Source organism: Osmia bicornis, chromosome 5, assembly GCF_907164935.1.
Source record: "Osmia bicornis bicornis chromosome 5, iOsmBic2.1, whole genome shotgun sequence".
Classification (NCBI taxonomy): Eukaryota; Metazoa; Arthropoda; class Insecta; order Hymenoptera; family Megachilidae; genus Osmia; species Osmia bicornis.
Genome location: NC_060220.1, coordinates 3,014,111 through 3,031,013, shown reverse-complemented (window position 1 = coordinate 3,031,013; position 16,903 = coordinate 3,014,111). Strand labels below are relative to the sequence as shown.

At 37.5% G+C, this 16,903-nt stretch overlaps 1 protein-coding gene and 1 long non-coding RNA gene across 6 annotated transcripts in view; one reads left to right on the top strand and one right to left on the bottom strand.

Moving 5' to 3' along the window:
* LOC114876907 overlaps positions 1–1,601 on the top strand; it is a 173,913-nt gene extending 172,312 nt beyond the window's left edge. For both annotated transcript variants that reach the window (XR_003789471.2, XR_003789469.2), the window contains one exon: positions 1,513–1,601. This is a non-coding gene — a long non-coding RNA (uncharacterized LOC114876907). The remainder of the gene's footprint in view (positions 1–1,512) is intronic.
* LOC114876901 (glutamate receptor 1) overlaps positions 1–16,903 on the bottom strand; it is a 177,241-nt gene that overhangs the window by 51,985 nt on the left and 108,353 nt on the right. For all 4 annotated transcript variants that reach the window (XM_029188816.2, XM_029188819.2, XM_029188817.2 and 1 more), the window contains 2 exons: positions 5,862–5,989; positions 1,713–1,842 (listed from right to left, as the gene is read on the bottom strand). In XM_029188816.2, the coding sequence (XP_029044649.1) occupies positions 1,713–1,842; positions 5,862–5,989 (258 nt within the window). The remainder of the gene's footprint in view (positions 1–1,712; positions 1,843–5,861; positions 5,990–16,903) is intronic.

Sequence of the window (16,903 nt, the reverse complement as noted above, 5' to 3'; positions counted from 1 at the left end):
AGCACACTTTAACTTATCGCAAATGAACCATTATTTTATTTAAAAATTTGGAAAAATTCTGAGATATTTATTTTAGTCTTTACTATATAACACCATCATTCATTAAATAATTATAGCTTTCTGCAAATAATTGCATAGTACATATAGTGTAAAATTAGCATGGTAAATGTAGTATAATTATAGCTTTCTATAATTAAATATTATGATATAATTTCATATATACGAAACGTGTTAACCATACAAGGCGATGGAACTTTTCGAACGACTGAACATTTCCAGGAAAAGTGTCCTAATTTGCATGTGAACACACCTTTACGTTTCCTTATGGAACTTTTTTGTACGTATCTATAAATATATACTCGTTTAACATATTCAGTAAATCCTTGATTGCGAGAATTAATTAACGAAACGCTAAGTTGAATTAAATTATTACTTGGCTGAAAAAGATCAATATCTATTGATCTCTTTGTTACAAATTTACATAATCATTAAAAAAATAAAAAATATCGAGACGAATTACGATTAACAATCTTGAGTTGATTGGCAATTATTACACAAACATAATTGCTAAGAAAATTGAAATCCTTGGTACAAGAAGGTTTCTCTTTGAATATGGAAATAATTAAGGCTCAATGTCGTCTGCACATTCTTGTGCTATTTAAACATCTACACCGATAAATCGTTTTGCTTTTTTCGTACGGTTATTAGATCGCACAAATGAGGCGAAACATCGTAGATTATAGTGTATCGTGGTTTCTAGCGCGCACCACTCGACTATCTCAATGTCGTCTACATTTTCGTTTGCATATCGAATCACGGTCGAAATGAAAAATCCCATTTTTGCCGGCTACTAGACCGTGAAGGTATGAAATTAAAATTAACACAGTGTCGTAGTTAGTCATGCAAATGCATTTCCTTCTCGTATACTGCGTTAAGGATCGACGTCGCCGGAGGACATTCGACGTTTGCTCAGATGAAAAACGCATTTTCTTGAATTCACACCTGTATTATTTAATTTAGACTCTAGATAAAAGTACAGAAAAAATTTCAATTAAGTAATTTACTTTAAAAGAGTAAGCTGAAAAGATTTAACTTTCGTCCTACTTTTCAATGCAGATTTGTTTAAAATTTGCAATTTTACATCTTTAGGAGCAATTCAAGAAATCTCCTTTCAAGAAATTTGAGAATTGCTCAAATTTTTTAAGATTCAGAAGTTATTTTAATTCAAATGTGAATATTATAACTTGGTGTTGGAATTTGGGTTTAGCCAAATTCCAAGAATATAATTTTTACATTTTAAATTAGAATTTTAGAAGTTTTAGAATTTTACAATCTACTAAAATTCAAAAGGATCAAAATTTGTATATTCTACACGCAATCTTCGAGTTATTTTAATTTGGAGTTTTAAAATACAAAATCCAGTAACTCTGCAAATCATTGCATAACAGGAAAGATGAACCATTTTTCCACTCTGCGCCTTCAACCTTTCTCATTACCATCCTTGTGTTTCAGATGGGTGTTGCACGAGCAAACGACTGTAGCCGATTTTCTACGATATCTGGCTGGAATGTTGGCCACTGGAGAACCGGAGAACGGATGAAATAAAAATACAAGTGGCCACGTACCGGTTGGCAGAGTAAGAGGGGGTGAAACGAGGGTTGTATAGGCTACGTTGTAAAATGAGAAATGCATGAGAAAGCCAGGAGACTTACCATCGTGGGAGTCGTATAGGTAGATGATCTTCTTCCAGCCGTAGTATCGTACCGTGTCGATGATGGCACGATGATAATCCGGGCGCATACTTATGGCGAAATCCAGGAGACCGGAGGACGGTGTCAGAACCTATGGCATCAGGAAACAGGCACTTACAGTCGAAGCTTCGAATTTCAGATTTTATTTCACTTCGATGCGCTCGATAGAAAATCTAATCATCCGAGGAAACGTTAAACAGCGCAGCCATACACCGTAAATACTTATGGTGTTTGTGCAAAAGTCTGTCCGTTTATAGCGAATCTTGTGTTACGTTCCTTATGTTAGCGATTTGAATTTAAATAAATTTGAAATATTATCAAGATTAATGGAAATAGAAATTTGTTAACCCGAATGGTTAATAGACCAGATTCTCAATTTAGTGGATTGTTAAAATTACTCGAGGAACGAGCCACTTTAATCGCCTTATGCAATGTGTTTGCTTTTAATTACACATTGTATACAAGTTCAGATAGGACAGTTGAAAGTCCATAAATAAATTGTAATAAGATGATTGAAGGTACTTTAAATGATTCTCTTGAAACTTTTTAGGTAAAACTTAAATTTTATTTTACTTAGAAAAATATTATATACATAATATTATATACATAATTTGGAAATTATGGTAATTTGTACAGCACCGAACACAAAAGGCTTTCCTTGGGAAAATGGCGTTGCAGGGGAAGTAGAAATTTTCAAAATCTTAATTTCGATGACATTAATGAATCTCTGCGTATATGTTCATATGCAAGTGATGGAGACCACAGAACACTATATAAATAATTGTTTGACAAAGTTGTATACACTTCATGTGCCTTTGTAAATAAATTATTTTGAAAAGGAACTGAATTGTTATTTAATTTACCCAATTTCCTTTCTCAGTTATTTACTTAATGCAAGTAATTTCTTTTCTCAGTTATTTACTTAATGCATCTAACTTCTTTTCTCAGGTATTCACTTAATTTACTCAAGTTCTTTTCTCATTTTATTTATTGAATGTACTTAACTTCTTTTCTCAGATATCTATTTATACAACATTTAATAACTCTGTTACTTTTAATAAATTAAAAACATAAAATATGTGAAAATTACACTTAAATTAAAACACAGTAATTACTTCTCAATATGAGAAGTTTGATCTAGACTCTAGGTTCTAGAGTAAGGTGAAACATAAGTACATAGTCACTCGTACAGCGACCGCCGAGGGGTGCGGATCTACATGTCAAGCGTGCATATACCTTTAATTTGTTTCCGAAGTATATTTTATTTATTTTACTTATTTTTATAGCTTATTGAATAAGCTCACGAGGGGGATGAAATTGATGATTCTATTCCTCGCATGACTATTTCTTTTATTTTTCATTTTATCCCTTCTTCTGGGCCAAAGTCCACAATTCCCAACTATTTGTTATTTTATTCCTCTTTATGGGCTTCGCGAGGACCACATGGTATACTCGTATCCCTTACATTCCTTATATCTATGTAACCATCTAACACTTATATTCTTTTATACCTACATCCCTGCAACTTTTACATGCTTGATTCCCATGCACCCCTGCATCTCTTAGGTCCGTTTATCCCCTACATTTTTGCCTCCCTCACATCCTTACATCCCTTACATCACTGCATCGATTACATCTCGGCATCCCTTACATCCCTGCCACCCTTATATTCCTACATCTCTTACATCACTGCCATCTTTGTATTCCTGCATCCCTTACATCACTGCATTCCTCACATCTTTGCTTTCTTTGTATCTTTGCATCCCTCACATCCCTCACATCCCTCCATCTCTTCTGTACCTATACCACGAATCGAAGAATCGTAATACATTTAGTTCCCATTTTTACCGCCAGGGGCGCTGTTTCGACGTTTCAAATTTAGTTCGAATTTTTGCCGCTAGAGGGCCGGCGATTTTATACAAATTTAGTTCCTTTTTTTGCCGCTAGAGGGCGCTGTTTTTTCGAGAAAAATTTAGTTCAAACTTTCTCCGCTAGAGGGCGCAAAATTTATTCGTACTTTAGTTCCTTTTTTTGCCGCTAGGGGGCGCTGTTTTTTCGAGAAAACTTTAGTTCAAACTTTCTCCACCAGGGGGCGCAAAATTTATTCGTACTTTAGTTCCTTTTTTTGCCGCTAGGGGGCGCTGTTTTTTCGAGAAAACTTTAGTTCAAACTTTCCCCACCAGGGGGCGCAAAATTTATTCGTACTTTAGTTCCTTTTTTTGCCGCTAGGGGGCGCTGTTTTTTCGAGAAAACTTTAGTTCAAACTTTCTCCACCAGGGGGCGCAAAATTTATTCGTACTTTAGTTCCTTTTTTTGCCGCTAGGGGGCGCTGTTTTTTCGAGAAAACTTTAGTTCAAACTTTCCCCACCAGGGGGCGCAAAATTTATTCGTACTTTAGTTCCTTTTTTTGCTGTTAGGGGGCGCTATTGTTTCGAGGAAAATTTAAATATGGATTGCAGGTATGTAAGGGGTGCAGGGATGTATGGAATCCAGGGATGTAAGGGATGCATGTATATAAGCAAGGAAACAATGTTTGGGATGCAGAGATTTAGCGGTGCAATAACTGCGTGATGAAGTTAAGTAAATGATCTAAATAACTTGGAAGGGAAATTAAGTAAGTTAAATAAATACCTTTGCAGAAGAAACATAAATGATGTAGAAAGGAAATTGGGTAAATTAAATAAATAGCTCAAAATCTTGTTGTTTTTATAATGCATTTGCATTGCATTTTTATAATGATTTATTTACCAAGCCCCGTGAAGTGTATACAAGTTTTTCAAACAATTATTTTATTAATTTTTCAGGTTTATGCTGATTTTTACCGATTTTTGAAGGAATATCATCAAGAGGAGTCAAGATTCTTCTTAGCTGTCACTGCGACGTGTGATGATATAGGGACTGGTAAAACAAGCACCTGGATCCATTGATTCCATGGATCAGCTTAGCTACCATGATTTTGTTGCGAATCGTAGCGAGTCGATAGTTGAATATAAACTATTTGTATTTATAATGAATAAACTGTATTTCCTGTATTATTACGCATTTGTGATTTCACATAACCAAGTTCCTATTAACCATAAAAAAAATCGAACTACAAAGGTGAAAGCTTTCTTTCTAAACTTTCCTTGTTAGCAGAGGAAATTCGAATCGGTATCAATAATTTCGCAAAGACCGTGTCGATAATTAGCGTATGCAGAGGGTGTGCACCCTGCTCGTAAATTCTTGAATATGTATGGACAGAGGGTGTATACAAACATATTACAATTTGAATTTCGAAATGAACAGAGAAAGGGGGGTTGAAAATTTATTCGCCTCGTGGAATGGCGAACGTTGGTGCATTTATCGGTCTACGGTACCACTTGCAAAACTGATATCGTACGTCCATATTGGATGAATGGCGCGGCCGTATATTCCGGCTGGACGTAAGTGTGCGTTTTTATCCGACCTGTGTTTTCGGTGTACACACGTGTGTACGTATATTACACGTATGAAGGTAAGTGAACACCGTCGACCGCGTAACGAACGTCCGTGTCGTTTAAATGCTAATCGCGTAGTAATGCTAATTCGAGGCTCTCCCTTCATTTTTATTTTTATCCTCCTCTCGCATTTCCATTGGTCAGTTACGGCTCGCCATTTATGCGAGGAGATCTTTTTCAATTTCCACCAGCCACGCTATTTTTCCCTCGCGGTATCACGAAACGTCGCGTTATTGTTTCCCTCTACTCTTCGCGAGGAATTTCTTGGCGAAAAGGAATTAATTCGATTAATTAAATTAGAAAATCTTTTCAGTTTGATAGATTTTAATCGATCCATCTTATCTCCGCGAACTACTTATCAACAAATCAGAGTTTCCAATTGTTAGAAAATTCTAAACTAATCAGATACCGTAAGTTATTCTTCGTTAAAAAATCACGGAACGTAGTTCGCGTCAACTTTTTAATTGAACGCAGATGAGCGTGCAGTGACGAGATAAAAATAAGGTCGAAGGGTGATCGGTTGGTAGCGGAGAATCTGCGAGGTTACGAAGGGTTAAAAATAGTCGAGAGTGTTCCCTTCGATGACGTTACAAGTTTCTATTTAGCTGACGGGTGAAAGTGTGCTGTTATTTACCTTCTCGGGAAACCAGGGCGTGACGAAAGGCATCTGGAACGTGTTGCTGTAAGAATGAAGGGTGTCGAACGAATCCGGACTTACGGCACCCAACATGGAGAACACCCCTCTGCTGAATTGGCTGCAAACTGCAACAGATAAACATATCATTCCCATTAAACATTATATTCATGTCATCGAATTGCGGGGAATTAATTATCCCATACACACATTGTGTGAAATACAAAATTACATAAATTAAAATTGTGGCTCTCTCCATGGTCCGCCCTCCGAGCATTAACGATAACGTTTATTTCATTTCTCCTTTATATGTTTTAAATATTAAACACATCAGAGCTGATTGTGGAAATTTATATAAGGGTCAGAAAATAATTTGGACAATTTACCAAAGCTGAATGTTCTTACATCGTCTATTACCCTGATTGATTGATCGATTCTTTTCTATCGAGCTGAAAATGTATATCGAAGGTGAACATAGTTTTTCACTTATTCGTGCTTTTCTGCAGAGGAAAGGTAGACGTGTCGCAGATGATCGATAAGCGTGTTTGCGGTTGATGTAACAGATAACGCGTTTACCCCCCCGATGAAAGAAACAGTTTTACTTTGCCTTAACAAGAATTGTTTTTGAAATAAAGTAATTCCGAATAAAAGGAAGCGTTTGTAACATTAGTTTCTAATTTCTATTTAAACTTCTGAAATTAATTTATTTTTCAAATCCTTTTACATCGCTTTTCTTCCGAACGATTTCGCCCGTACGTGCCGACTTAATTCCCTTTTAGCAAGACCGAACGGTCCGGCAGCGGAGCGATCGAAAATACCGGACAAATTCGAACAGCTAAATACGGCTGGCGAACGTTCCGATAATTTGGGACACTTGGCGTAAAATCGTGCAACGTGATCGATACACCTGCGCCAAATGGCGATGCCCGACACGCGATAAAACGGGGGCAGAAAAGTTTCGAACGAGGGAACCGTGAGAAGAAGAGAGGCGATATGATATCGGGCAACGATTCAAACGTTTGGAAGCCTGCCAACCGTGTATACGTGGACACCCAGGATGAAAGAGGTGGCAAGGTGAGAAAAAGGGAGGCAAGTTGGATATAAGTTGCTTCGCTTGTAACTTTATTCTTGAAGAAAAATTCGGATCGATCATTTTTATCCATGCGAAATGATCTTCATATTTTTATATATAGATAAGAGAATTTTTAGATATCTTGGAGAAAAATTAAAAATAATGATTATATTGAAATTCATTATGCAAAATCACAGACATTAAGTTTCAAATATACGTCTCGGATTTTCATGAAATCGGAACTCCAGGAAGAAAATAAAAACAAACAACGAAAGACAGGAAGGTTCATTGACCAGTGTTTCCAAAGAAGAAAGTCAGCTCGCCTCTCATTACCGCCTGTTCGAGAACTTGCTCCGGCGCCTGCATAATTCATGAACCTGGAAACCGTGCCACTGTATAAATCCCAAAATTCCGATACCTCATTCCCACAACATTAGACGAATTGCAAAGGAAAATTTTCCGAGGAAATTCTTTCCATTGCTCGCAGAAGAGACAACGAAACGAAGTAAATAAATGAAAAGAAATCTTCTTTAATCTATTTTTGTAAAATTAAAAATTACCATATCGAATACCACAATGCCATTGCTTTAGTTATAACAATATTTAAAATTGTCTTATTCTATGGAATGAAATTCCTGGCGGCCAGCGCGCCGTTTAACAGGATGATAATTAATATTATAATACAGATTTCATTGTGACAATGAACGCGTTAAACAACGCGATGTTCCACGTCCGAACCACCTTCCTTTTATTAACTCTTTCGTTGTTATTCGTTATCATAGTCGCGCCACAATTTCGGCAGAATTACACGTACCTCCGCTACTTTATTTTAATTATTCTTTTATGCGGCCCGCCGCGTGGTGCCATTCGCGGGCGGCGTTGGTCGTCGGAACGAAAGCAAAAGGACCGAAGTAACTGCGCGCGAAGGGTAAAGGGACGCGGAGGAAAAAGAGGAAAAACTGGCCGCCGGCAGAGCTACGCCTTTTATTTTCCAGTTGTTCCATGGCCAGAACACCACGTGTACCAGCCAGGCCAGTTTCCAACACAGAATTCCGAGAACCGCCGCCGCTGTGGCCGGCATTTATTGCGGCCACCCCCAAGGGTACATTTATATTCATAAGCATAATGGGGCAATGTGACGCGTACCGTCGCGGCACGCCTCCACTCCTGTCCCTTCTCTCTTTCATCATTATTAATTCCAATCATTCATTTTCATATTCATTTATGCGACACGATAGTAGGTAAGTAGCAAGACAAATTGCGGAAGGATTATGTTCAGAAATTGTTACAAGGGGGACCATATGCCGGGTAGACTGTTACCATTTTCATTATTTCGTAAATTGTAACAGGAGGAAGAATATTTTTTAAATAAAATATGCACTTTAGGGAGAGTGTTATTATGCAGTAACAGTAGGCATTTTGTCGACGGAGTCGTTTAAGAGATACATAGATTACCTTGATTTTAGTAAATTGAGTGGCGGACCATGGAGAGAGCCACAGTTTATATTTAACTTCGTACTTCATATTTTATTCCTTTAAAAATTATCCTTCCAATGTATGAAACTCTTTCGTTTAAAAATGATGCATTCAACCTTAATTAATATGTGGATCTAGATTGACCCAGACTCCGCTGTTCAAAAATTAACCCCTATAGAAATATGTCCTAAAATGTAAATACCTCTGTGCACCTATGTAGAAAATTATGTAATCAATAAATTGTGCTAAAAATAAAATATATCACCTTTTCAATTTTCCATTTTTCCATTTTTAATCCTACTCGACCATCAGCATCAAAGTAACAATAGAGGTCCCAATTTTCTTTCCCATTTACAAAGGACATCTCGAAGAGCTAGTCTCTTATGATGTTCCAGCGTTTCCTGACCTTTTTCAGCCGTTCCGCTGGAAAATAGCTGGTGATTATTAGCTTTGCAATCGTGTCGCAGGTTGTCGCGAATAGAAGTCGACTTCTCGGTTCCCGTTGTTCGCCACGAAAGCTTCTAATCGATATGCGATGCCGCGTGTTGCACACGCCGTGGCCCGGCTGCGTCGAGTACGCGAGAGGGATGCACGATCGAGCCAGCCTGGCAAATGGCCGCCCCATTATCAGCTTTACGTATGTACTCCTTCTGAAAAACACACGCCACAGGCATGCGGGAAGCGCAGCCGATCCTCGCGCGGATTCTGTGCACGTCTTTCGACTCGCAGGAGACAAGGAAAGCTACTCCTCCGGAAGACGTTTCTCTACGTCTTCCTACTGAGGATGATCTGATTCTAGTTCACTCCAGGGTGCTCTATTATGGATTATTATATTTATATTACTAAATCTGTAGTATTAGTTTTCTCTATGCGTTAATATAATAAATATATCTTATTAATTTTAATAAGATATAGAGCAAATTAATTAGGGTAGTCCTTGAACACCTGTTCCTCCAACGGGCAAAATATGTGTTCCAAAGTTGTATCCAGTATATAAGGGCGGTTCGCAATAAAGTAGACGGCACATGGCCACAGTATTATCGACTCCTCTTATTGGTACGAACTAGTTAACGTCTATGATTATGTAGAATACGGTCATAGACGGAGTAACGATGCTGGCGAAGTTTCTACTTTGCAAAGCTCTTGCAGATGCCACTCTTGCTATCTAATCATAACCTTGTATCCCTTGTACGAAGTTGTGTCGTTTGAATAACAATATGACATTGATGAATGAAAACGTCTAATTTTAAAACCTTCTATCTTTATCGATTGAAAGCCTATTGACACAATTTTCGACTAAAAATTTATTATCGAGTTGGTGAAAAATTCAGACTCGCGTCAGCTCTGAAGTTGGTAATGCAGGTAATGTAATAGTACGTGACAGCTTATTGTGATATATTGGATAAATTGTGAAAGATGAGTTTGCAACCTGAGCTTTCTTTCCTTACCTTCTGGAAGATTATTAGAATTGTTGGGAGTTTCTTTTGAAACAAAATTTCAAGACCCTTCTTGTCAGTGAAACTTTGCTAATATCATTGTATCCCTAACATTTTATATTTATAATATTTATGTTTCGTCAAATCATTGTGTGTATTAAAATCATTTTACAAATTAATAATAGTCTGGTCTTTAAATCTTAACCCGAGAACGGCGGACCATGGAGAGAGCCACGAATTTAAAATTAAAATTATTTTAAAATTATTCTACTACATGAAACTCTTTTGTTTAAAAATTATACATTTAATTTTTAATTTTTAACATTCATCGTTATTCATCGAGATGCTCTGGCAATAGTAAGTATCGCAAGGATGATTTTACGATCCTCCGAGTCTCCGAAGACACCGGAAACCGTAATTTACCGTCAAATATAGGCGCGTATCTCGAATCGTTGTCTCGTATTATATTTAGCAACTAGACAACAAGTAATTCTAACTACAGTTCACGGACCATTTAAGTTGCTAACTCGAACTATACACGTGTGTTCCTACTTGTCGTTTAACAGTCGTGTACGCGTGCACACGTAACTGCATGCACTTCTTATCAGAATTATCAGCCCGCTGTTTCGCTAGCCCTGTACCTTATCCCACAAACTTGCCCTTCTACAGCAGAGAGAAAGTTTCCTCGATTTACCGATTATCTCGGGATTTCGAGCAGGTTTGGATGAGATTTCACGAATTTGCCGATGAACAGGCACGCGGGGAATCCTAGAAGCGTATCAGCTCGATACCATCGTGGTAACGTTTTCAAAATTCCGCTCGTGACGTGGGAAAATGCACCCCTTAGAACTTGGGAAAGGGTAGTTACACGACACGAACATTTCTCCAACTTCGTAATTGCTATAAGAATTTTTAAGACGAAACGAGTGACAGCTGAACTTACAGAAATTCTTTTCTTTAAGTGGGAAATTACACCTTTGGAACTTGGAAAAGGGCAAATGGATTTTGTGGAAATTTAAGTATTTTTCAACTGGGGAAATAAACCCTTCAGAATTTGGAGAAAAAGAATTTGATTTTATGGGGAAAATGCATCCCTTAGTACAAGTTCTGCAAATTATTTCTCTAATTAAAATTATCAACACTTATCATAAAATTAATAATCCCAAGCATTGATTAAAATCCCCCCGTCCAGCATCCACATCTAAACTTCAACTTTATCCGCTAGAATAAATGGTAAATCTTTGACAAATGGGGATTAAACCGTTCAACATCGTTTCTATCTGCGATATTTATCTTTGCGGAGGATATTGTCATCAAAAAAAGAAGCATCAAAAGCAGCAACGGCTTTATTTCTTTCACGCGACAATCCGCGTGTGTCCGAGGACGTTTCATTTCGACGGGCTTGCAAGTTGACGCAGGAAGCGGCCATTATTCTTTGCTCGCGATACGTGGTACGAGAGACGCGTAATAACGTTCGTGGAATTTTCCAAGGACCGTCCGGTTTTCCTGTAGGACCTGGTACACCTTTTTTTTCCTCCTGCTCGCTGACCGTTTCCCTCCGGAGACCCAACGGTGAGATGAACCTTTCGTCTTCGTGGCTTCTGGAAACGTTTCCTCTGAACGCGCTGGGACGCGAGCGAAATCGTATCGCGTCAAGATTCAAGGGAATTTATCGTCCTGGAAACCTTCCGGTCTCCTACGTTCTTTGCACAATATTCTGAAGGAACAGAGATAGAGAAAAGAAAGAAATGCTTGCTGTATCTATTTCATGACAAGCAGTGTCCTTAGAAATTGCTCTTAACACCTCGATTATTTTTAAAATTTAATTTTCTTTTCGACATTTCGATTATTACATTGAAATAAATAAATAGTAAAATTTTCAAGAAAATCTGAATAACGTACGATTTATTCCTCTGCACTTTCGATGGGATAAAAATCAGTAGAACGAAAGCAAAGTTGAATATTTGTTTATTTAAAGGGAAATTCTGAAAACAATCTACCGTAGGAAGATTCTTTGAAGCAACCACGAGAAATTGTTCGCCCCGACTTGTACCATCCCTTTTGATTTTCAGCCTGCTTTGCCGCGAGATAACGGCGCCACGAGATTTTCTTCCGGTTCAAAGCTCAATCTGCACTTTGATCGGAAAAGTTAGCCCCGCGGAAGGAGGAAAAAGGAGGCTAGATCGCGGATGACGCGTGAAAAGTTTCGTATCGCGATCGTTCCCGACAAACGCGAAACCACAGTGAGAAAAAGTATCGGATACTACGGTGGGTTACACAACACACGGCAATACGGCGAAGAAAAGGCCGTGGACGTCCCCTTTTCCGACTTGTTTTACAAAAGATCATCGTTACGATAAGAAACTGCCTGTCTCTGACAGCTTTCTCCTGGAAAAAGAACGGGAAACGACGACGTCGAGCACCTGGCCCTCTCGAACGATACATCTTAAATCAACGATCCTCCTTTCTTTTTCTCCTAACCAATGGCTAACCGTGAATTCATAAACATTTTATAAGATTTTTCATCAATTTTTGAAACTAACCCTCAGAAAAGAAAAATATCCCATCAAAATCTTTTGGAAAATAATTAATTTAATAAAATAGCTTTTGCCATTTTAATAATCAATTTTTATTAAAACAACTTTAGCTTCTCTGTAAATCAGGAGTCACCAAACTTTTTGAGAAACATGACGGAATTAAAATATTTAAAAACATGGGGGCCAGACGAAGAATATATTAATTTACATTGCATGTGTAAACAAATATAGTTTATATTGGAATTTATAATGGAAAATATCTATTAAAATGTACCAAATCACGAAGAATCGTTCTTGTGTATCACAACCAAATTATAAAATTTTATAAAATTAATATTTCTTATATAAAATATTTATAAATAAAAGGGGGGGCCGGATGAGTGATTTGGTGACCGCTGCTCTAGATAAATAATTTCTGTATAATTTGCCTCTAAAATACATCTTATTATTTTATCTTTATATTACAATTTTTTATGACTGAATTTAGCAACACCCTAAATCCTTCTTCGTCCACAAAAACAACAATAGCGACATTTAGTCGCATTTACAGACTCCACGGTCTGCGAACACGAAGTTCGTTGTATTATCGTGTAATAGAAACGACGGTGGTCCCATTATCGGCCACCAAGCACGACCCGTTCGTGGAAATGTAATCCCTATAACAATTTCAGATGTTGCGAGTCCAGGTCACTTTATTAAATGTACACCAACGATAACAGTCTAATTTCATTCTTCTTATTTTTATTATTATTTTCCATTAAATTCTGTTCTGTTTCTCCTACCGCGCGTAAACAGCTCGATCCTTTTATTCCTCTTATTTTATCAAGCTTCTTTTTATTGATGCCATTTCCTTATTATACGAAATAAAAATTTTATTATTTAATTAATTTTAATAAATGGGTAATAGAGATCATGGTAATTTCATTCTCTGCTTATTTATTAAGATTGATATTCCGAATAATTATATTTATCCAAACTAATTAAAATGTAATGCAAGATATAAAAATTATTTTGAAATTTTGCAAGCTGGTGGGTCTGACTAGGCGGAATACAGTTTCTCATGAAGCCCTTGCCTTCTACCGTACAGTTTTATCGCAAAGGACCAGCTTGCAAAATCCCTGGAAATAACTCGCCAGAAAGAGCAGAGATTCCAGGAAGTAGAGTTTAAAGGACGGCGAGATTGGGAACGGACGTTTTGCATGGAGATACATATTCCACGGGACGTGTACGCAACGAAAACATTCGAAAATCGTGCGATTTCGGTATTGTACCCCAGAGCTTCGGAGAGAAATATTTGTCGGGAATGTTTATATGAGTTTTATCCTTACGCCATAATTTCTCCACGAATTTATATTTTTCCGGAACGTAGAAATTTAGTGAAACGTCTCAGCTGTTTTCGGATAAATCGTTGAAATATTAAATGAGGCGCAGACATCGCAGAAGCAAATGAAACGATATAATTTCACATTTAATCAGTCGTGAAGTTGTTTGCAATTTGAATTTTGTATCGTAAACATCGAAATAAACTGTCGAGCACATGCTCAAGCAGGAAAAATTCCAAGGAAATTAACGATCGGTAAACAAATATTCGAACTGTAAATGTTCGAGGATCCTGTAGGGGAGTTTGAAACAAAAATTCAATTAATTACGAATTCGTGTTGCAATATCACGATTACCCGAGCGAATTAACGAATTAACTTCGTTTGAAAAAATTATGATATCTGGTTAATGAATGCAAATTTTGTTCGTTCAATCGTGTAAATGTTCTGTAATTAGCAGGAAAGTTGTATGCTTTATTATAAAATATTTCTATTGCTTAATTGCAGTGAGATTAGATTAATTAGATATCGATAGCTATTATATATTTTTTAACACATCGAATAGTAAAATAAACTTTGTAATATACACTATGAATTTAGCAGTTTTAAAATTGCAATGGTATTAAATTTCGAAAAATACTAAGTAAGTACATAGTACGTTTTCGGTGGATCAAAAATTTTCCACTATCCAAATTGAAATAATATTAAATTTAGAGAATGAAAATATCATGATTACTATGGGTCTGAACGAACCCCTCTCGTGTCTCCAGCTTTCACCAGAATAAATCCAAGTACCGTGTTAATTATATTAACTTCCCAAATCCTTTCGCCGTTTTCGCGCCACCCCATACGATAAAATTCATTTCAAACACCGGAACGATCTCCTGAATCTGATTATACCAATAAAAGAATCCCTCTCTAACGATGCGCCTCATCGAATTCAACAACCGAGCCAATAAACCGGGAGATCTGATACGAGTTAAAAAGGCTCGTTTGGTTTATCCAGAACCGTGCTATCCACGTGTAGGATTGCGATCAGATACGCACGAGCGAGGTTACAAATCCGATCGAGGCTCGAAAAGCCGAGGGAAAGTGAGCGGTCGCTGGGTCTCGGAAGTACAAGGAAAGAAATAGGGGATGAAAAGGGACACCGTCGGCGAGAAAGAAGAACTAATGGCGGAAGGGTGGCAAAGCTCCGGGCGAAGAAAAAGGAATACGAACAGGCCTAACAAATAGAATGGCGGAAAACCGGTGGTTTTATCGTTACCGATAACATCACCGAATACGTCCGACCGGACCGTTTGTCTCGGCGAAAACGACGACACGTACGATCTTCCGTTTTCCACCCCCGTTTTTCCTCCTGTAATTAATCTTCTCCACGAGGAATTTCCACGGCACGCGTCCGATGGCATCGCGAATGACACCTGTTTCGTCTTTACAAGTGATTCGAACGATTTATGGAGACAGATCGATGATGGCCCTGGCAAGATTGCCAGGATTTTCTTGATGTTTCATGATTTGTCTTTTGCCGAGAATTTTCTTGATTCAATAGCAGGAGTTCGAGGCTATTAACATTTTGGTGCGAGGGTCACCAATGATTGATACTCGTGAGCAGATCAGATTTTCCTCAGGGAAAATGGCAATAGAGGAGAAGCAAAAATTCTTAGATAATATTGAAACTGATTTAGAAACAAAATAAAATGATTTTTATAATAATTATCAAATATCATAAAATTTAGCATATAATTGAAAAATACTATAATAATATAAGGGCGGGAACCTGCAAAAGAATATTCTTTTTATTTTTAATTTACATTTTCCTTTTTAATTTCAACAATTTGTTCAATTGTTTCCTTGCTAACGTTTTATCCTGATGCGACGTGAAACTAAAATGATATCGTTCATAATTTAAAGAAACCATTTTCCACTTTTGTTTTTGTTCAGATCCAATTTTCGTGATATTCTTCCATTGGCGGTACGGAAGTTTATTTTGAACTACGAGCGTTTCAGTATTGTGTATGTTTGAACGGTCTGCGAGCGAATAAACAGAATAATTGTCGAGAGCTAAATAAATTATGCAAAGCAACTGTTACCATTGTGGTGCTCGTAAAAGCCCATAATAATAAAAGAATTAACTGCAAGAAACGATACGCCTTAGTATTACCTTTAACAATTAAAGAAACATTTTTATCCCTGAAAATTTTATAAAACCAAGTCAGTTTTCTTACCGAGTTGTGAGAACCTTTTACAATTCATTTTGTTCTTCCTTTTGTTCAATCCATTTGGTTCTTAAGTCTTTATTATTAATTTAATACCTTTCGAGCAGGTAATCGTTTAACTTTTTTAATTAGAAAAGAAGTTAGAAAATTAGAAAATTAGGAAAATAAAAAATCAGAAAATTAGGAAATTAGAAAATAAAAAAATAAAAAAATTAGAAAATCAGAAGATCAGGAAATCGAAAAATCTCTGTCCTTATTAAGAATTTCCCAAGATAAAAATTGTCTAATTACCATATTATTTTCCCTCTATTCCTCAATTCTCATTTTCCCCACTCCTCTGCTCACGCTCCTCAAACTTTATCCTTCGTTTTTTCCTTTCACACCTTTCTCCGTCCGATCTCGTCTATCTCCTTCGTTTCAGCCTCACGTCTCGAGGAATCTGACCGTGCAAGGGCCAACTTAATCAGGCCGACATCAAAGGGCGGCTAAAATTCGTCGTTTGATCGGTAGGCAACCGGTGGCGGGCGGCGCGGCGTTTCACAGCATCCTGGCTCGCATTTAAATGAAAATCAATGCCCCTCTTTTGATCGAGATCCAACAAGCTTATCCCATCATCTTCGTGTACACACGTTCTCTCGTGTACGGAACAGAGAGTACGTTCACCCTTCTCCGACGTATCCTTCTCTCGCCTATTTATCAGCCGACCATCCCTTCGACGTTCCTGTTCCCGTTTTCGCTACCGATACCGGCTAATGCATGTCCGTCGTTTCGTTCTGCCTACCTGCGGAATATTCCGATCGCATCCGGCTCGTCGAAGGTGAAAAAGCCCGGCGCGCATTTAAACGGAATTACTTTATCCTTCGATCCGTACGGCTGAATTTCCCAGCTAAGAGAACCTGCTTCGATATATGTATATATAGTATATATAGGGAGAAGCCTTTTACCGTTTTCCAGTCGTGCACGAACGTGTTCTTCTTTTCTTT